The 21,717-nt window shown below is 45.5% G+C and overlaps 1 protein-coding gene across 3 annotated transcripts in view; it reads left to right on the forward strand.

The window, feature by feature from the left end:
* Positions 1 to 21,717, forward strand: part of LOC147892520 (rRNA processing protein-like protein) — a 101,693-nt gene that overhangs the window by 23,265 nt on the left and 56,711 nt on the right. For all 3 annotated transcript variants that reach the window (XM_087387143.1, XM_087387142.1, XM_087387144.1), the window contains 4 exons: positions 11,699 to 11,783; positions 12,244 to 12,343; positions 12,996 to 13,194; positions 13,288 to 13,373. In XM_087387143.1, the coding sequence (XP_087243269.1) occupies positions 11,699 to 11,783; positions 12,244 to 12,343; positions 12,996 to 13,194; positions 13,288 to 13,373 (470 nt within the window). The remainder of the gene's footprint in view (positions 1 to 11,698; positions 11,784 to 12,243; positions 12,344 to 12,995; positions 13,195 to 13,287; positions 13,374 to 21,717) is intronic.

Raw genomic sequence — 21,717 nt, forward strand, 5'->3', positions numbered from 1 at the left:
AGAGAGAGTGGATAGGGGTAAAGAAGTGATACTCAAATGAAGACATAATGAAGGCTTTCATTCATTCATCAAGTATGTCAAGACAAGTGAAGTACAAACCTTATATTGGTTACTCACTCACACACTAGCACCTAGTGCATATGGGATAAGTCCCATGACGACACGTGGAATGTCCTGAAGTCGAAGGCTCCCTTTCCAGGTCTGGTGGTACTCCTGTCTGTGGGCCATCGACCTTGTCTCCCTGTGCCTGCGCCGTTGCCTGTGCTCGCCTCTTGCAATTGGCGCGTTGACGTTGAATCTTTCTAGCCCATTTGTTCTGCTTCTTTTTTCCTACCTTGGTCCAACTTTCCTTTGAAGGCTCAAACCAAGGGGTCTGGGACTCTACTTGATGACGCTGGGACTGCTACCGTGTCTGCTTGGATGGTCTTTGAGTCTGAGCCTCTCTCATGTCACTATGCTGCCCTGGTGACTCCCGTGAGGAGGGATGCGCTCTGCTTAAACCTCTTGTGCAATCTCTGGCTAGGTGCCGCTTCCACATGCATCCCAAACATTGTCCTGGCAATCCAGAGACCTCCACACGTTGGCAAAAAGTACCTCGCTCCAAGGTCTCCAGGAGGATCACCTCAGGCAGGATGTCTGGGCTCTCTACCACCAGCCTGAGTCGAGGGACTCCCATTATCTGTCACCATTGCTGACTCTGACTGTGAGGGGTACTCTAAAACAGTGCCAAAGGCCCTCCCTATGGAGGGAAGTATGGTCCTGTACTCTCTCGGAAGCTTTGGGAAGCTGAGCATCGTAGGAAACCGGGGGACATGGTGACTTGAATCCATGTCCTCCACCATAATCCATGATACCAAGGAATAAGGTACATCAAATGGGGATGGCTTGGATCCATTCCTTGATTTATCTCCTTGAGGGAGTGAGGCCAACTATCCTTCCTACGACTGCCGTGTCTTGAAGAAGATTCACTGCCTGTTGTACTTGTTGCTTATCCGACTGTGAAAGAAGAACTTTGACAGCTGTGGGGATCGAGGGTGCTGCCATAGAGCCCCCTTTGGCCAGACCAAATGTCGCCACCAAAGAATCGGATCACCGGGATAAGCAATAAACTGCACCTCCCGCTGAATGGTGGGAACTGGGGGCTCTGGGAAGAAGAGAGTGAAAAGAGTACAAGGAAAGCACCCGTGAGGAAGAGGTCCGCCAGGAATGCCACAAACACGTCACCGCCCAGGAAGAGTCTCTAACTGAACCTTTGGATAGGAGGGGACTTGGAGGTGGCTCAGAAGAGGGTGGTTGAGAGGGAGCCTCATGGAGTTGCTTGCACAAACAAACTCAAGCTCTCTTTTTGCCAGTCCCAATGCAAGAGGTGGTAGAAGGATATTACGCTAGAGAATATGGCCACCCGATGCACTGGATGTAATGCTGGCTGGTTGTACGATCTGTGGCGAGCTTGGGCCTTGGAGGAGAACCTGGAACGGGCACAAGAGCTGGCTTCAGCCAGCCCTTAAAGGGCAGGCTGTTGTACGCAGTAGCCACAGCCCGTGGGCTGTGGCGAAAAACTCGCCTTTTCACTGCAAGGCAGCATGCAAGGGCCGCGAGCTCTGCTCGCCCCTTTGTGGAGGGACTCGTGCGACATACGGCTCTTCGAGCTCACGATGGCGGGGAGCTGAGCACGGGGAGCTGAGCAGGAAAGGCAGACGGGTTTTGGGGGGGGTTGTGTGCTGGTTTTCGCGGGTGCAGCTCGCAGGCTAGAGGCAGGCCCGAAACTTGGAAGCTATATTGGTGCCAATGATCAACACCTTGGATTCCAGGCACTTTTATAGGGCAGAGTTGGGTTGGCCCACCCTCCCTTGGTGGTCGGCCATCTAGGGCAGGGGGTCGGGTATATTCCCCCCTGCTGGTCCGTTTTTTAGGGAGGGGCTGGGGGCCATTAATAGGCCCTCCCTCAGCCCTGATTCTCCACTCACTGGAGCAGCATAGCCAGCCCTGTAGAGCAAGTCCTGGAGCAGGGTTGTGGAGCAGTTCTTCCACCCTTGTGTGCCTCCAGTGGTTGTGTTGTTGAGCTGTCCTATCGAGCAGCCTGTGTGCAGAGGTTTTCCCGCAATGTAGCGGGGCTTTTGCCAGAGATCACTTGCAGTTCTCTTGTGCCTTTCTCTCCTTCTTAGTGTGGTGCGTGTGAGGCATGCTCTCTCTCTCTCTCTCACACACACACACACACACACACACACACACACACGTGTAGCGGGGCTTTTGCTAGAGATCACTAGCAGTTCTCTTGTGCCTTTCTCTCCTTCTCAGTGTGGTATGTGTGAGGCATGCTCTCTCTCTCTCTCACACACACACACACACACACATTTTTATTTTTGTGAGAAGAAATATTTTATTGCTATAAAATAATTACGTTCATAGTTACTTCAAAGTGGAGTAACTACTACTTAACTGAAAATCTCAGTATAAGTTGTATATACATCATGATCAATCAAATGAGTTTGGCAGCAATCATAGAATGATTGCTGTAGAGATCGTTTGAAAAAAACAAAAGATGAAAAAAGAGGATCACCAAAGACTCTATGATTTCTGTCCATCCATAGAGTCCACAGTGCCCAGTAGCGCACCCAAACAAAAAATAAATCAAAACCCTGTCTAGCTGAATGAACTCAAACAACCAGAAGAACGTGCCAAAAGTAACAGTAGGAAACCTCGCTCGAAGCCTCTGTCAAATGAGAGCGAGGAAATCACAAGTGTGTGGACAGTGCCAGAAGATGTGAAGCACAGATTTAGTAGAATGTAGACATCTGTGGCAAACAGCCGGAGCAATATGTCTATGCGTGAGTAATTGCCCAGATAGAAAAATGCCAAGTATGACTCGCCAAAGGAAAAGCTGTTGCCTAAGAGACTTTATAATGCCAAAGGAGACGTAGCCGCTTTCTCCACCATTGTAGTGGGCGATCCATATGCTAAACAAAATTTGCTCTGTCATAAATCCAAGGCGGAAATACTAACACTTTATATAGAGAGGGCACCGTGATCTATGAAAGCTTCAAAGGACGGGCTGAAGAGGAAGAAGAATGTAGAGTCTAATCCTCAAGCCTATTTTGAAGTTGCAAACGAGGTACCGGCAAGAACGGTTGGAGCATTTGTGAAATTGGATGCCAGAAAGGACGATAATGAGCCATAGAAAAAGATAAAAGAGTGCCATCATCCTAAAGTACATCCGCCACAGAAGAGATGCCTTTGAAAGAGAGAAAATAAGAACGCCTGGGTTCTTGTATGGCCAAAGGAGGGTGGAATACTTTGGACCAATAAATATTCTCAGCCCTCAAAGAATTTCCCAACAAAGAATCCCTGCCATGCCATTCCAAGTGGGATAAATATGCTTCCAATCAAGAAGCTAACGAGAGACAAAAGGGCAGCCTCTGATCTTGCCTTGAATAGAGCCAAATAGGAAATCCCATCGTGTAGGCTGCCAATGCCCAAAAGCAGAAGTATCAATGTGCAATAAGAGAGAGCGGATCATGAAAGCCCAAGGCTGATCCCCTTGCATAAACTGCAACATCATTTCCCCCCTGTGAGCAAGTATATGCATTTGAATATTGAGTCCCCCATGCATCTTTGGAGAGCAGAGACGATGCATAGAGAGTAATCTGAGACTTTTCTTACCTTTTTTTGAACACCAGAAAAATTCCATGATAGCAGACATAAAGGAAACCAGATCTACCTTAGTGAACATGATGAGAGGCAGATAGAATTGTATTTATGCTATCAGAATGGATTGCGTTATTCGCAAACGAACATGTAATGGCCAAGTTGCAAGCTTCCAATATTCAAGTTTTGCCCTCAACTTTGTGAGCACCCAATCAATTTGTTGAGAACGAGTGAGCCCCCAACCTAGAGGATAGCCAAGATGTCGAATCAATTGAGAAGTTGAAACAATTTCCCCGGCCACAAAAGACTATGCCAGTCTTTAGCATGCAACGGCAATAATTTTGATTTCTGAAAATTGACACGAAGACCAGCAGCCAAACCATACGTAGAAAGAGCCTGCATAATCATGGAGAGATTGTTGTGAGTATTTTTCGGAGTAAAGAAAGAATCATCAGCATATCACACACACACACACACACACACACACACACACACACACACTCACACACTTCTGTTCATTTCCGCTGCTCTTCTCACAAACAGTCCTGATGCTGATGGCTTATATCAGAAATTCATTGAATATACAGGTATACTAGCAGACCTTGGGGCAGTGTTGACTTTTCAACAATACATCCAAACTGTGAAGTCAACCGAACCTAACATCTAGAGAAAGATGTTAAGGATAAGAGTAGCTTGTCCAAATTCAAAGGTGAATCATGTACCCCCAGTGAGTTGGAGTAGTGGCTCAGCAAGATGGATGATTATTTTCTACTCTACCCAAAAGGGGATCAAAGCAAAATCAGATTTGCTGTCCTACACCTTGAAGATTTTGCCCACTCATGGCGGAGGCATCTACATAGAGTGTTAGAAATGGACCTATATAGAGGTATCCTGCAGCAGAGCGTCCAAGGAGTTACACACGGAAGTGGAATTCAAAACTTCTTTCCTTATGTGTAATTCACAACCATGAGTGTGTGCAAGCCAGTAAATAGACTATGAACCAAGAGAGATATAGTACCAACAAAATGATATATTTCCATCCTCAAATCGACACAATACAGAAGAGAGGATTAGAGTCCCACCAAACCGTGGTGCTCTACCTTAACAAATGCTGTACTACTATCACCTTGGCACCACTAGATCCCTGAGCTTGTATGGTCCTCTTTGACCTTTGGTAGACTCTATGTCCGTGATCCCTGTACCTTACTGCCTGAGATGTCAGCCTAGGTATGCATCCCCTCTCTCAGCTTTGTCTGCAGCTTCTTAGCCACTCCTTTACTGGCTGGATATAGGCCCAAAGATGGCTCTTCTGCTGCTCCAATTTGCCGGGCAAATGCTGCTTTAGTGGATGATATATGAGGCTCCAAAGTCTCCCTCGCTTTAGAGGGGCTGGATGCCCCCCAAATCAGCCAACTGTTAGGGTGAATTGGGCTGACCGAATCAGTCTCCCCCATGCGACTTCTGGTTTGTGAATTTCCCCCCTGGTGGGGGCACATATCTAGAGGGTTGGCTGGCCCTGCCTGGCCACGTGGCAGGCTGCCACTGGACCTGGCCTGTTTGGCCCCCAAAACTGCCTCCAAACAAGGCGCCTGTCAGCCCTGCTGGTTCCGCCCTGTTCCGGGACTGTTCCAGCCCACGAACCTCCTGCCCACACCCCCGTACATGGTGCTGCAGGTGTCCGTACAGATGCTGATGACATCGCCATGTCATTGCAGCCTTTCCTTGCTGTTTTCCCTGCTCAAGTCTGCCCTTTTCAGTCATGGACAGCCTCGTGGCATAACCGTGTGAGATCTGCCCTCCGTGGTGGCTTCCAACTGCTAGGTACTCCTTCTGTTGTGCTGCCTACATGCCAGCCTGTTTGCTGTAGCCCCTTATTCTTGTTTTGCTCAGTGGTTCAACCCCTTGATGCACTCCTCATTTGAGCCCCACTCCTCATTTGGGGGCTCACAGATGGGGACGTGCCCACCCCTGTTCCAACAGAGAGAGCACAATTATGGACACATGGGGTAAGTTTAAGGCAGACATGTTCAGGATTTTTGTTTCACCCACTGGCTAGAGACCAATATATTTATCAGTGGTATGATCTGTCCCAACAGGAACGGTGAAAGATTACATCAAACAATTCTTGAAACTATCCTATTGACTCATGGGATTGATGAAAAGGGCAAGAAAGAAATTGGAGACTCCAAAGGGTGCATCACTGGTTTCCACAGATCAGGTTATGGAGGAGCTACCTCTCATGGATGAGGAAGGTCATATCCAGTACATACCTGAGAGGATCATCAGATTCAAAGACCACATCCTCAGAAATAAATCCTATGTGGAATACTACATCAAATGGAGGGGCCTTCCAGATGTTGAATCCTCGTGGCGGCCCTCATCTACAGTGGAGCAATATCCAAAGCTACTCAGTTGATGCAGGATTTGGGGAGCCTTTGAGCAGCAATATTGCTACATGGATATGACCCCGTACCATCTGACTCTTCAGAATTTGAGGAGAAATTCTTTTCTTGGGTGGGGAGGACTGTAACAAAGGTGGTACTTTCGTAGCCTTTTAATAAGATTTATACTCTGCACTTTATACTAGAGCTTTAAATTGACGCCACGTCGCAGTTTTGGGGTACCATCCCATGAGTAAAGATGTACATCAGCCTGCCCTAGTTCCTATAAGAGGCATGGCCCCCCCATTTGTACTCGCTTTGAATATTCAACAGCGAGGACCTCTAGCTCTAGGCTGAATTGTAAAGTGGATCTAACTCTTCCTGTCCTTGTGCAGCCCCTCACAAGTCCCTGTTGTAAGTCCAGCCCTTGACTTAGTCTCTCTCTCTCTCTCTCTCTCTCTCTCTCTCTCTCTCATACTCTCCAACTCTATGAAAGGTACTTTTCCTGTCCTTTCACACATACCTATTCTTCACTATCGAACCCACGCTTAGACACACCACACACACCACATAGGAAGCACGACACCTACCACGACATACACTTTGATCACAGCCTCTCCCCTACCTACTCTGGATGCCTAAACAGACTCCTAACCTACATCGATCACATACCACTCATAGAGGACCGTGCTGCCCTGATTAGTCGCACACTCCACGAGGCTGCCCTCCAAATCTTTCCCCACACCACACGGTCCACTAGACCACCACCTCTTGGTTCTGTACCCTACAACAACTGGTTCGATGCGGAGTGCATGGCTTACCGCCGACAACTCCGACTTGAAACCAGATGTTACCTCCCGAACACACCAGACACGGTACGCAAGTACCGACGTCTCGTACATCGGAAGAAGCAGACATTTCTTCATCGAAATGAGGAGTTGTTGTTGAACATCTTATACAGCAACAACTGGCGGAGATTCCTTGAGCGTAGGTCTCCATCACCCCTCACCGACACGAGAGTTTGACACACGTATTGACGCCATCTTTATGATGTCCCACATCAGCCTACTCCAGACTGAATAGCTTTGCTAGGATCGGGGCTAACGTGTCGATCCCATATGCGATAAACTCAGTGCCTAGCCCCTCGTGATCCTTAGCTCGGCCATTGTGTAGTTTCAATGTCGCATCCTTGACTCCCCCTCTGGTGAACAATGTGCAAGTTGTAAGGTGAGGTGTGTGTATGAAATGACGCTGTTTGCCTTGGCTTCCCCCGCACTTGGACACTCAACACCATCACCCCCATCCACAAGGCAGGGGATCCCATGGCCCGAGTAACTACAGGACTATCATGATTGGACATGTGATGTCCAAGATCTATGTAGCAGTATTGGATGCGTCGGTTAGCTTGTTCGCAGAGATGAGAGGGCTCAGAGTAGAGAGTCAGGCCGGTTTCAGGCAAGACCGTGGGACTTTGGATCACATACTCACACTCAAGAGTGTCATTGAGGAGGCTAGATCACGGAAGGAGAGGGTATATTGTTGCTTTGTGGATTTCCGCAAAGCCTTTGACACACGCCTACAGACACTGGGATTTGATCAGGAGATCATCTGGGCAGTCATGGCACTTTATGAGAGTCTCAGGCCGAGTTCGGGACAGGCGCAGGTTGGACAGATGAGATCTTGAGTACCATAGGGGTCAAACAGGGTTGCCCCTTATCACCAACCCTGTTTGGCCTCTACATTGATGAGCTTGAGACTTTCATGGGGGCTTCCGGAGGGACTGGTTGCTCACTTTCCGGGATCATCATCAGGATTCTTCTCTATGCAGATGACGTGGCACTCTTGTCGTCCACACCTGAGGGGCTCCAGCGACACCTGGATGCACTGCAGGCTTTTTGTTTATCCCATGATTTGGAGGTCAACCTTGGCAAGACCAAGGTCATGATCTTTAACACCTCTTGAGCAAACATGCAACGGAAGCAGTTTACTTTTACTTTCGGTGGGTCACCAGTTGAGATCATATCCTCATACACTTACTTGGGGGTCATCTTCTCCGGCCCGATCTTCACGATGAGACCAGCGATGCAGGCTAGACTGAGTAGGGGATGCGCCTCACTGGCTTGGCTAGAGAGACAGTGCTTCCACTCCCACTTTCAGGACCCTCGGACCAAGGCTCTTCTCTTCGACTCCTTGGTCCGAGCAGTCGGTATGTATGGCAGCCCTTGTTGGGGACCTGACATGTTAGAGATAGAGTGGACACGTGTGGAGCGCCTGCAGATCCTCATGCTCTCACGGATGATCCGGGGGAAACCTAGTGTCTTATCACCGGCTATGCACCGGCTAGGGCGACATGACATACGGAGGATTCCGCTCCACTCCAGTCTTTTTTCTTTTCATCGTCATACCCATATGTATTTGATTATGTATGATCAGACTTAGGATTCAGCACGGGTGATGATGCTCGTTTTAGTAGCTCCACCCTACCTGTGATTTGTATCAGGTTTTCTTTCAGTCTCATAGACCCATCGGTCTTCCGAAGACTCTAATAAAATTTCTTTCTTTTCTTTCTTTCTTTCTCTTGCACACTTGAGCAATACATTTCCTATTCTTAAGTGAGTTATCCTAGCCTATTTCCTGTTCAAAGCTATTCATAACTGTCTAAACATGCTTATGCTAGCCTAGGGCACTCCATTTAAGCTAAATTAGTTGGAGATATCTCTACTTATGGAGTAGTCTTGTTGCATGTCTCCAGTCCTCATGTGAGTGTCCACCTGAGCTTGAGTCTATTGAGTCGTGCACTCTAACTCTGTACTATGTCTAGTCCCGTGTTGCCCTTGGCTTGGGTCATTGGAGAAAAAGTCTGCGATTGCTCTCTGATCGGGCTTTGACAGTCCCTCGTGTGCTCTCCTATGCATTCGTATGGGCTGATCTCTATGTCTCTGGCCCTTGAGGAGGTAAATAGCCACATGGTGGTGATCAAGATCTCCCAAGGACTCTTCGAGTGGTCCAAACCGCTTGTGAAAAGAGAGTGATGCCCTCCATGGGCAAAGTGCTTCTCAGTCTCGGTCTCTTGCATATCTCATAAAGTCCGTCCCACACGTGGGATGCCCTTTGCTGTCCTGTTTCAATCCGTAGCCTGTGAGAAGATACCTGGAACTTACCAATTGAGATCCTCTATGCATGTGGGAGATGAATCCCCGGTGGTTGGGTAAAATAATATGTTAGGAGTATCGACTCAAGTTTGAGCGGTGTAAAAGAAAAGGTTAGGATAAGTATTCACTCAAGGCTGAGAGAATTCTTTTTGAAGTTCCTTCTAGGATATTCATTACTCTTCTACTCTTTTTTTTAACTGTAAGCTTTAATGGCATCCTAAAGATTAGCTATCTAATGTATTTGTGAAATGTAATTATGAAAAAATGTTAAAAAGTAGTGCATTGTGATATTATTATTGTTCACATTTGTGAAAGTTTTTTAGTTTCTTGAAATATTTCTTGCCAGAATTTAAAAGTAAAAATTTCAATTGTTTCTATAATTTGTCAATGCTATGAAACCCAAAAAAGAGAGCTATGGATACCTCTTGGGAGATTCTAGCGAGCATAGTATCCTAGCATATCTGGAGAGCCAGATGCACAGAGGCTATGGAGGGTACTCAGGCTCATCCCTTGCACACATTGGCTAGTATCTGGACAGACATCTGGACAGACACCGTACATACCTTGATGACCATATGGACGAGTATGCAGGGAGACTCCCATGCAGCCTCAGCTAGGAGGGCTTCTTTTTTCAGGGAATGGAAGGATTCTCCTTTTTTCTCTGAGACTCCTATAGGGTTGAGGTGGCACTTTCAGCCTCAGCCTTGGTTGTTTTTCACCTCACTTTGAGGGGGCTTTATTTATCCTCATGATTTCATGATGTATTCCGCTTTGAGCTTGCTCTCGCGGGTTTTTTCTCTTACTTAATAGAAGTCTCTTTCTTGGGGGGGAAAAAAAAAAAAGAGAGCTATGAAAACTTTTACGAGTATACAATAATAGTATATAAATATACCTTATGATTAAAAAACATTCATGCATGCTAGTTGTACGTTCTTTTCCATCACCGAGAGCCTTTTACGGTGGCATGGAAAATGCCCACCATGAATCCTGCGAGAACCCCAACATTTTGATACCAAAATATAACTCTCCTATAATCATGCACGCTAATTGGCTCTTACCAGCTTGTAAAAACCACCTAAACTCTTGGGCTTACGAGAAAGAATACCTCACAGCGGTTTTGCTGAGATACACTGACCTTCCATGCACTCAACTCAAGTACACATACATCTTGAATCAACCCCTTGACCCTAAGTATTCACCACAGTTGGCATCTTGCCAAGTGTTGTCCTCTCTTGGACTTTTATTACATGCCAGGATTTGAACATGTGACATTTTGTACCTAAAATAAATGTGCTACCAAATTGCACTACATCCCTATTGATCTCGATCCCTGACTAGCATTCTTGGTTTTGAGAGCCTTAAAGCGCTATAGTTCAGCTAATGTGACTGGCATATCCCGCGTGCTTGCAAAAGGGTACAGGGCTAGGCTGAGGCTGGAGCGATCCTGAAAATATAGCTGAGTGTAGGGCTTGTCCCTATGTGGGAAATCGATTGGATGCTAAAAATACCCTATGCATTGATGTAAAGTCGGGAATGTGTGGGCTCTTTGCCCTCTCATGCACTGACTAGCTGTCAGTATCTATAGCATAGAAGGCCAATCGGGTACCCATACAATACTTCTTGCGGTGGAGGAGATGAAATTGGTATGTTTTGTGTTGAGAGAAGTCCAAAAAGCGGGAAAAAGAAGCTCTAGATTGCCTATGCGAAAGGCCATTAGGTTCTCAATGAGATCCATTTAACCACATCTTTTGACCCTAGGTTATCGACTAACAATAACTACTAATAAGCACTTGTACCATAGGACACCCGGGAAATACCTAGTCTTCTCATATCCTACAACAAGAACCTCTTCAGCATGTCCTTGATCTTTTTATTCAACCACAAATACACAATACAAACCAAAGCTTAGTTCACATGTTCTATACATTCATGTCCTCCAAGATATTCTGAACTGTTGATAGTTCTTAAGGTAAATCCGATTAACATTTCATGGTCTCTGTAAAGACTGATGTCAACCGATGCATCCAAGGTCATGCTACATTTTAATTGGAACATACAAGATATAGATGTTTTGACTCATGCACACTTTCTCTACCTTGTACAACCAAAAGTCATATTGAGGTGGTTTGGTCTTTTTGGCCCTTAAGTGCAGATATGTTGTTTATTCTCTTGTGTTCTCTTTCCTGTTCCTTGTCCTCTTTGCTCGATGTTGGCTGTTTTGTAACTTTAATGTGCGGATGAGAAGTTTGAGGGATATTCTCAGTTCTTAGTTTTGCTCCTTTTCGATATTCTGAAAAGATGGGGTGATTTACATGTTTTTTCGGAGCCGTAGAGACATTTGTTGAAACTAAATAAGTGTCTGACCTCCAATTGGCAATAATTACAACACTTGCTTGTTGTGCCTCTTATTGACAGGCTGTGTTGAAATTGATTTGATTGTGTGAAAGCACCATGCTTTTGAAGATACATTTTCTACATAAAGCTTTAAATTATCTGACATTCTTGACTTCTACTGTGCAGGATGTAATCCAAAGAAACAGCAAGCAATCAAATAGAGATTCAGTATTTCTCACTATGCCGCACAGTAAACAAGCGCACAGTTTAGGTGAGTAAGATTTCCGTGATGTGTAAGGAAAAGGTTTTGGGATGTAAGAATCTCCCTCTCGGTATGCTTGGGTATGTACACCATGGAAATCTATTCACCAAGTTCAATGTAGCATAAAGGGGTTGTGAGTTAGCTTTCCCTTGATTTAATAGCTATGAAATTCTGAGCAAACTGTCAAAAAACACAACAAATGAATGCCAGGGTTAGAGGTTTGGCCAATTCCAACGCCTCCAGTGGATGAGGAGGAATTGGTTTTTCCTGTTTGATCTTAGAAGACCAATCATTTACTCATGTAGGAGGGCCTGTGTGGAAGTCCACTGTATGGTATTCTGCTGGTGTGACACACAATCTTTCAGGGAAAAGGGATGATAAAGTCAAGGATGTGCCTGTCATTAAATCTGGAAAGAATGTGTGCTTCCTCAGAACCGTTGTAATGTATATGATGGTGATGCTTTGGCAGGTGATGAGCTTGAAGGAGCAGGGTTTGGAATGGAAACACACCATTTTTTTGAAAAAAGCAGCACTGAGGATCAGCAGAATTCTGATGTTGAAGCTCAAGTGTTAGTATTCTGTGCTTCTGCATTGTATGTGCCTCAAATTGTGAGTTTGCTCTAGGACAGCTTAAGTACAAGTTGTCTTATAGAACTTAGTGTTTTCTCGTCTTCTTAAGTAAAGAAGGGGCTTCTTCATTGTGGAGTTGATAGGACCTTTTGCACTGAGTAAAACTTGTATGTTAGTTTGCCATTTCTCTGCATTTGTGCGCTTTGACAGGTGCTCCCTGCTCTTCTACTGCTCACATATAGATTTTGGTATTTACATTTTCATGATTCGGTTTCAATTGTCTAATGTGAAGTTAAGAAAACCTTTTGTTTCATTGTGATGAACTAGATTAAGCTTTATATGTCCTTGTGTAGATAGGCTCAGTTGCATTATTTTATGTGTACAACTCTTCAACTGGCGCATGGAGTTGTGTTGGCTTCTTTCTGGCATATGTATATGTAAACCTGAGCTAATTTGTTACATGTGATTAATCTTTGCAATTTTGCAGTTTCTTCTGTCAGGAAGCTTATTATGAAATTGGGAAGTGTTTGTGTGTGTGGTGGCCTACTACAAAGTCTCTTGGAAATTTCAAAATGCTAAAAGGCAGCAGAAGTTTTGTAGGACTGGTTTCTATTATCTACATATTAATTTCCCTTATGGACTTTATTTCAGATATAAGGATGCAAGGCTGCGAATGCGCCCAGGCATATTGCTGGAAGGACCACAGTATGCTGGCATCAAAAGTAATAGGAAATCTGCTTTTGCAGAGGATGGCACAACTGATTCAGAGCAGATAAAAAAGGATGCATTTCTAAATGCGGAACAGGGGTTAGGGTTCGAATTTGATGAGGACTCTGAAGAAGAGCAGACTGTAAGAACAGAGGCACACCCTTTTACCGTGTTAGTCTTTTACTGAAGTTATTGCAGAGAGTAGAGCTAATTTTTGTTTGTTTGGGGGCTTTAGGGCGTGCACAATGTGCAGTCTCACACCCTTGATGAAGAGATGGAAGCTCTCAATAAAGAATACATGGAACTTCAGGCTCAAGAAGAGTAAGGGTCTAGCTAATTTGAAATCTTGTTCACAGACTGTGAATCATATTTGAACATCTTATATGATTTTGGATTCTAAACATGTGGATGTGCATTTGATTCACATTTGGGATGTGTATGCTAAAATCAGAAGTGTTTTTTCCAAAGGCTAGACTTATCGTAGAAGTGTTGCATCTGTAAATAAGTGGCTCGACAATTTAGCACAGAGCCCAACAGCTAGACTTATTGATTGTAGAAGTGTTGCCAAGAATCACAAGAGCTTTGGAAGATAAGGGTAGCTCTGAAAACATTTGAGGAACCTCTGTAGAGTGAGTTGGTGCTACCAAATAGAGATCACGGCAGTTTATCCGTATGAGCACCAAAGACTTAAAGAAATTATAATTCAGAGGAGCTTATAGGATGTATGTTAAAACTATTTTAGCAAGATTCTTGTCGGTTCCCAGCAAAGATCCACCTTAGCGTGTGCCATCCGCAGCTCTTTTTGATGTTTTAAAGTCTACTTAAATCTATAAGAAAGACGTGAGACCATGGGTCTTGTCTGCTGTGAATGTCCAAGGGTTTTCTTAGCAATGCTAATTGCAATTATTAGGAATGTGCCTCCATGACAGATTGGTGGCCCATAACTGGACTATTGGCGAACTTTTGTGATTCTCTGCCACAGAATCAAGCTAGGCTGCATTCTATCTGGAATGTCATATAAGTCTGTGGTTATCTACATATGGCCCAAATGGTGGATGTGGGGAGTAGGATGCTCACGTTTGAAGAATGAGTGGGCGGCATGCTAGTATTTTCTCCAACATCTCTGCTGGTTACTATCTTTTTGAGGTTGGTTTGTTCTCACTGTTTATCACCCATGAAAAGCCCTTCGTCATCAAGGTGGATCCCTTTTGGAGGAGGAATGAAGGTATACAAGGGTGTTCTTGTAGCACTAGGACCCGCGCTCGATGTAGTTGATGCCCCTCTACTTCTCTTTGCAGAACCCAATGTGTTGACATCATCCAATGGCTCAGTGTAGCAGCCTCTTCTTCATCTTGCAGCCCTTGCCCTCCACTTTTTGCAGCCAAGGCTGCCTTACGCACACGCTTCCATTCTGTTAGGCCACCTTTCACTGGAGTAGGCACGAACTCACAAGGTCCTACATCCTTGCTGGGAACACCTGCTAGATGGTCTTTCACCTGTGTGACAGACCCCGTTTTGCTTATGCCGCAATAGTTGCATCTCCACTTCTTGGAGCCACCGCCTCCTTTATAACTATCCAGGAGGGAGACATGGACCCAATAAGCATCTCTCGGCATTGTGGAGGATGGAGAGGTGAGAAGGAGGATGGAGAGGTCACAAGTGAGAAAGGATGGAGAGGTAGGAGGATGGAGAGCTTAGAGGTAAAAGAGGATGGAGAGGTGGAAGGAGCCTGGAGGATCAAAGGTAGAAGTGAAGGAGGATGAAGAGGTTACAGGTAAGATTAAAGAGAGGATGGAGAGAAGAAGGATGGAGGGATGGAGAGCAGGCTGCCAAGCTGCAGCTTGCAGGATGGAGAAGATGGAGAGAAGGATGAAGAGGATGGAGAGAGAAGGATGGAGGTCCGAGGAAAACGGGATGGAGAGTCCAAGAGCAAAGGATGGAGGGATGGAGAGAGCTTAGAGAAGGTGGAGAGAGCAGCAAGGATGCACAGAAGGAGTGCAATGGGCGGGAGGCGGCGAAAAAAGGAGCCAGGCGACTAAATCGCGATTTTGGGGGTCTAGGTCAAAAACAAGTTTTACAAAACGGAAACACCGTTTCTGTTTCACCGTTTTCGTTTCCTGCCAAGAAACGGCCATTTCTGGCAACTATGCTGCAAAAGCAAGACAATCATGGAGATGGATAGATGCATGCTCAAGAATAAAAAAATGGCAAACAGCTTCAGGCAGAGGCCGTAATTACAGCCAATCACATTCGCAGTAGATGCCCAATGAAGGCTAATATAAGTAAGACTCCAACTCCGTAACAAGTATATACCACATGTTGGTCACTTTGGAGTATTTGGTTCAATCACTTCAATGGTGCCACATGGATCAATTAGTGTGGATGCTAGTGCGGGAAAAAGAGGATCACTGCAAAGGTCTAGCATTCAAGCACGCTTGCAAAAGCAAGCAGTGAAGGAGGCCACTAGTGAGCTCGCAAAGCTCTTCGTACAGTGTGCAATACCCTTTCATGTGGCGAAGACTACACGATGGAGGAAGGCCAGGAGAGCCGTAAGCCGCATTGGGTATGAATGGGAAGGGCCTACATATGAGGCCTTGCCACGAGAGCTAAGAAGAGAGAGGGAATGTGTGGAAGACCAAGTGAAGCCCTTGAAAGAGACTTGGAAAAAATATGGATGCACACTCTTATGCGATGGATGGTCAGATGCACGCAGGAGGAATGTGTACAATATTTTAGTGTCTTCTTGCAAGGGAACCATGTTCTTGAGAGCCATAGACGCTTCCACTGCAGGTACAGTGATTACAGGGTATATTTGGGAGCATTTACGGGCAGCCATTATGGAGATAGGTGTTGAGCATGTGGTGCAGGTGGTGACAGATAATGGCAGCAATTGTGTGTCAATGGGTGCCATGTTAGAAGATGAGTTCCCTAAGATTGTGTGGACACCCTGTGCCTCACATTGCCTTGATCTTTTGATCGAGGACCTAGGGGAGATACCTTGGATTGATGCCATCTTCTCCACAGCCCGCAGTATCGTGAAGTTTGTCAGGAAGAGACCCAAAGTCCTCAGCATCTATCGGGCTTACAGTGACCTTGAGCTATTGAAACCTCCAGCCACAAGGTTTGCTTACATGTTCATAGTGGTGGAGAGGCTTGTGCGAGTGCGCCAGGGCTTGTTGCGCACGGTTGTGTCTCGGGAGTGGGGAGATTGGGATGATAGAGGCCAAGCAAAGTCTATCAAATTTTTCCGCATGATCATGGATGAGTCTTGGTGGAATCAAGCGGAGGCATTAATCAAATCGATTAATCCTATCTAGACGGTGCTTCGCATCACGGACATGGAGGGAAGCACATTAGGGCTCTTGTATGAGTTTATGGACAGATTGGAGAGGCCCTCAACAGAAACACTTCCCTATCGCCTGATAAGTAAGACTTTTTACTTTTGTAATATGTATAATATTGCAATATCTAAATTGCAATTTGTTATCATGAAGCTTGGAATTTTCAGATATATATTATGTATGTACTATTATCTATAGTCTATGAATTTTGCATGCATAATGCATTCCAATTTCTTGTGGCATGATTTAGGGTTGAGTCCATCCGTGCTATATGGAATAAGCGGTGGAATTGGTTCTATGAGAATGACGAGTTGGAGGAGGGGATGCAACAGTATCTACAAAATTGGACGGGTGGTGACTTGGAGATGCAACGAAGAATGGAGGATGAACTTCTATTGTTCCACAATCACAGCCTCTCCTTTGGTCGACCTACGGCTAGGCTTCGAGAGACACAGTTGCAGCCTGTCTCCTGGTGGGAGAAATATGACAACTCTACTACTTTGGTAAGAGACAAGTTACAACGCCACTAGTTAGAGCTTAGTCGTTAAGTAATTTGAAGTTTAATCTACTACAAATATGTTTAAAGTTATCAAGTTCTCGATACTTATCTCTACTTAATTGGCTTATGGCAGAAATGCCTTGCTATATGTGTTCTCTCACAGGACTACAGTTCTGGTCCTTGTGAGAGGAACTGGAGCACTTGGGCCCTCTTTCACACAAAGAAGAGGAACAGACGATCGAATCACTTTATCCATCGTATGTTAGAGGAACGTCTGCCACCTACGTCTTGTCAAACATCGTGAGATCCATTGTGCCTCGGACCTCGTTAAGTGTCCTAGAGTCTTCTCCCCTCTGAGGTGAGATCTCATCTCTAGGCACTCATCATCAAACCATGGATTCCAGGACATTAGCTGGAGGGCGTACTGGAACCGGCCTTCAATAAATCAAAGGGTAGTAAAACTAACAAGTAACCAGTCAACACTGTTACTTAACAATTCATCAAAAGTATTTCCAGCAGATTGGGAGGTAGAGTGCCGCTGCACCAAGACAAAGACACAGATTGGCCCCAAACCTTGGCGCCCCTTTCGGTATTTTTTTAATTAAGTGAGAGGCCGTGAAATCCAGGCTACATAAAGGATACACTCCTTACAACAATTGGGGCATTCCACATCCCAGTGCAAAGCCTTTACAGTTCACTGCTCTCACCACTCATGGCAGTAGGTCTCCATCCCTAGTCCAAGAAGGTTGCACACAGCCGAGAACTGTTACTAGTAGCCCACTCAGCCACTCAGCTCCCCACAGCTGTCACTAGTGCCCAATTAGTCACCCATCTGCTCAAAGCAGAGAAAGAAGAGCTTTCTCCGTTGTTTAGGACTGCCAATGACCAATAGTCTTTCACCCTAAGGGTCGCACATATCCTGATACAATAAATTGTTTCCTAGCATCACAATACAGCAAACACTATGGCAGTCACACCTATACCATCCCTCTCGGGGTTCCAGGGATACTTCCCATTCCAAGCATGGATTCCCGACCCCTGCCTACTCAGCAATGAGGCTGTAACAAAGATGTGCCGTCTACCTAGCAATCACTGCTTGCATGTGACCCATCTCTTAGAGAAACCAAAAACATATTCCCACACGAAACATGTTACCAGCCAAAGCCTGCAATATGATACACAATGAATTCAAACCCACTTGCATTCAGTGCTCTTCCCACTCACAATAGGCATCAACATCACAAACCATTAGCCCTGTGGGGCTCCGCTCTCACACCCATGTGACCATAGGCATCCATTCTCAGTGCAAACACCTACATTTAACCCGAGAGCGTTTACATGCAGCCCACACAAGGCCACACACTCCCCAGACAATTCACAAGTGCCCACTGACTCACTGGAATACCCAAACAATGGGTGAAAGCATAATTGAAGTGCCCACAATGCTTAGAAGCACGAACAACCTTTGTAAGCATTCATTGTAAACCGTCTTGTCAAGCGGGTCTCTTCAAAACAACCAGCCCAATGCACACGAGCAATCACTAGAAGGCATAAGTGCACACCTTCATGGAATCAATACAAGCCCTGTCAAGGTCCATTCAGCCACTTTGGCAGCAGCCCATATTCAAAGGCATATGGGTGATGGTTGTACAACCCATACTATCTGAACGCCAACACCTTATAGCCCATGGCCATCAACCATACTCTTCGTGCAACAAGTCTGCACACAATGTTGACAGTCCGTACAACATGTACGGACTGTTCCGTACAATCATGTACAGCTGTATGGGCTGTTCCCTACAATACCGTACGATAGTTTCCTGGTTAGCATGCAGTACCATGGCAGATAGTACCCTCAGTAGCCGTACGCTCCAGCATAGATAGTTGCGCCACAATCTGTACGTAACCGTACATCTTCAGCAACCATTACTGCTCCGTACTAGCGACGACCACCTGAGCCGGTACAGTTGCATGCCTTCATAAATGGCCTTCCGTACCGTCGTACGGTCACGGGCAACCTTCAGTATGCCAGCCCCGGCTCTCGTGAGAGCTCCTTCTCCTTGAATGTGCCAACCTTCTCCTTCAAGCCCCCGTCTTCGTTTTTCTTCAAGAGGCCTTCTAAGGCCTTCCTTTCCAAAGAGGGCCTTGCATGGAAGAATGGCTTGCCTAGGATAGTTTCATACCCGGACTGTCGTGTGAAGTCCATGACCATGAACCAGAGAAGGTACGTGAATCCAAAAACCTTAATGTTTATGCCCGTTAGTACTCCCAGAGGTTCAGCGGTTCCTCTATTTGCTAGCTTTACTATTAGATGGGTCTACTCAAGTGTGGGCTTTACCCACTTTTCCCAGCATTCCTTGGTGCAGGCACTCACTCCTGCTCCCCCATCCAGGATGGCTTCTACCTTCTAGTTTTGGTAGACTATGGGGATTGAGGCGTTTGTGTCATCCCCTTCGAAAAGCTTGCCACTTGGCAGCCCACGTTTTAGTTTGCCCCTGGGGGCCTTAATTTGCCCCCTAGCCCTAGTTGGTCAACACCAATGACCAACTTAGAGCTCATTTGCTCCTTGCCCCCTCTAGTGGGACCAAACCAATGACAAACTTTAACTTCTAAGGCTCTCTGGGCCCCTCTTGGCCCTAGATCTTACATTTGCCCCCAAGGCACAAATGCTAGAGATTCTAGCACATCAAGCAACCCTTGACCTCGCCCCTTGTTTTCCCAGGGTCCTGCTCACATGCAGGCCAACATGCATGCACCAGAAATCACGCCCTCGTGACACGTACTGTGGATCAGATCATGGAGAATGATATGATGGCAGCATCCTAGATCACTGATACAAGTGTGTCTGAAGTATGGGTAAGGTCTGCATCATCTCCAAAGGGGGTCACTAGCCCATGGGACAAGTGGCTTGTGTATATAGCATCAATAGCATGATCAAAATGTACTTTGACTTGGGTGGGGGTAGGGGGATCACGTCCTATGTCTGGTAGTGCAGTTGAGATGCTAAATGTCTGGTAGTGCAGTCGAGATGCTAAATGACAAGTATGAGTGGTCGATGCGAAGTGGGGGGGCGGGGGGGGGGGGCTATGAAGTCATGAACCCTTGTCACAAAAGCTGGGGAGTCCAATAAGTAGTCCACTGTGCTAGTGCCCCCACCGTGTGGAAAGCAGGTAAGCCCTCCGGAAAATGGTCATCTCTGAAGATGGTTGTATAGGATCAAATTTTGTACTGCTCCCATCTCTTGGCTTCTTTTTCTTTGGCAATAAATCAACATCACACACAATTTCTTTTGATAAAAGAGCTTCATCCTTGAGTTTTTTACCATCACACTCAAAAGAGGACTTGACCACATAGACACATACAAGAAAGAATTCCCTTCCAAAGCTTGCACAGTCATGAGGCCTCGCTTATGTAACTTCCGTTCTTTTATTCTTGCGATTTCCAGTGCCTTGTCAAATGTTCTTGGATGCTTCAACTCTACCTTGACCCGCACCGCCTCTCTCATCCTTGCAACATACTGGTTCACTCCTCTCCAAGACCCACACACCATTTGTACCATAAGCTGTTGAAAAGCTTCGTGTAATCTTTGACAGGTTGTTGTTCATATTGGATTAAGCACAAATTATCATGCGAAAGAATAGAGTGATCTTCCACTTTCTTGAAAAAATAAAAAAATGCATGATTTGTAGCATGATACTCCAGTGTTGCCTGATTAGCAGCATCATAATTCCGCCACCACCTCTTTGCCTCTAATTGTTTGAAACTAATTCAATTGAGCGACATTTCCTCGTTTTGCGGCAATTGAGAAAGTAAGTAACATGTCACATTTTTTTAATGTACATGTTTATTAACTAAAAGATAATTTTGGTGTACGGGATTTGTTGGGCATGTACCATATTTCGATTTGTTGGGCATGTACCATATTCGGAGAAAATCAGAGGAGAATTTTGGGATGGGCATAAATTAAGGGGTCTACTTGAGCAATGCATGATGTTTGGACAGAGAATAAGTAGTCAGAAAATAATATAACTCAGTAAACGGCCTTTAATGAGCAAGGCAATCAATCTGTCTGAATAACGTGCTGATTGTATTGGATGATCGACTAGATCAGGCTACCTTGATTGGCAATAATCGTGCAGACCGGTTGGGCAGCAAATCAAACTCATTGATTGGCTGCTGGGTGGTCACATATGTCATAGTGCTAGTCCCTGCTATGCATGATGGAGTTTATGGTTTTAAACCTTGTAACTGTCATGAGATTGAAGCTGTACTGTGTTGTGTTTTTAGAGGATAAGTTCGGGCATGTTCCTAGATTCATCTAGATATATGGGTCTATAGCCCCTTCAGCTTAATGTTCTAGAGAAGCTTGTGGCAAGGCAGATGAATATTAAGCTTTGTCAGTTGTGCTACCTAAGTACAATCTGTTGGAGCATCTCTCTTGTGCATGCAAATTGTTTGTGTATTGATTTGATATGTACTTGTGGCCTCTACATTACAGTTCCACATCTAGAGCATATTGCTGTTGTTGGTCCGTTTCTGAGAAGGCCTCTCTGAATGCTTGGAAGACCTCATCTGCATCTTATGGGACTAGGGAGAGAAAAATTTTTTCACATAATCACAGAGGGGTGGAGACTAGTCAAACTGGCAGAGCAGGAGCCGAGTGAGGAGGCTATTCTCCATATGGGATATAGGAGAGTGGCATTAGATTGATGCGGTTTCCCCCATAGGTCACTTTACATTGTCAGCTACACAGTCAAGAATGCTAGATGAGCCCAGTTTTGCAGCCTGTAGTGGAACCTATCCGAATAGCACATTAGGAGACCTT

Source organism: Dipteris shenzhenensis, chromosome 16, assembly GCF_047967505.1.
Source record: "Dipteris shenzhenensis isolate YYH24624 ecotype China chromosome 16, Dip_SZ_1.0, whole genome shotgun sequence".
NCBI lineage: Eukaryota > Viridiplantae > Streptophyta > Polypodiopsida > Gleicheniales > Dipteridaceae > Dipteris > Dipteris shenzhenensis.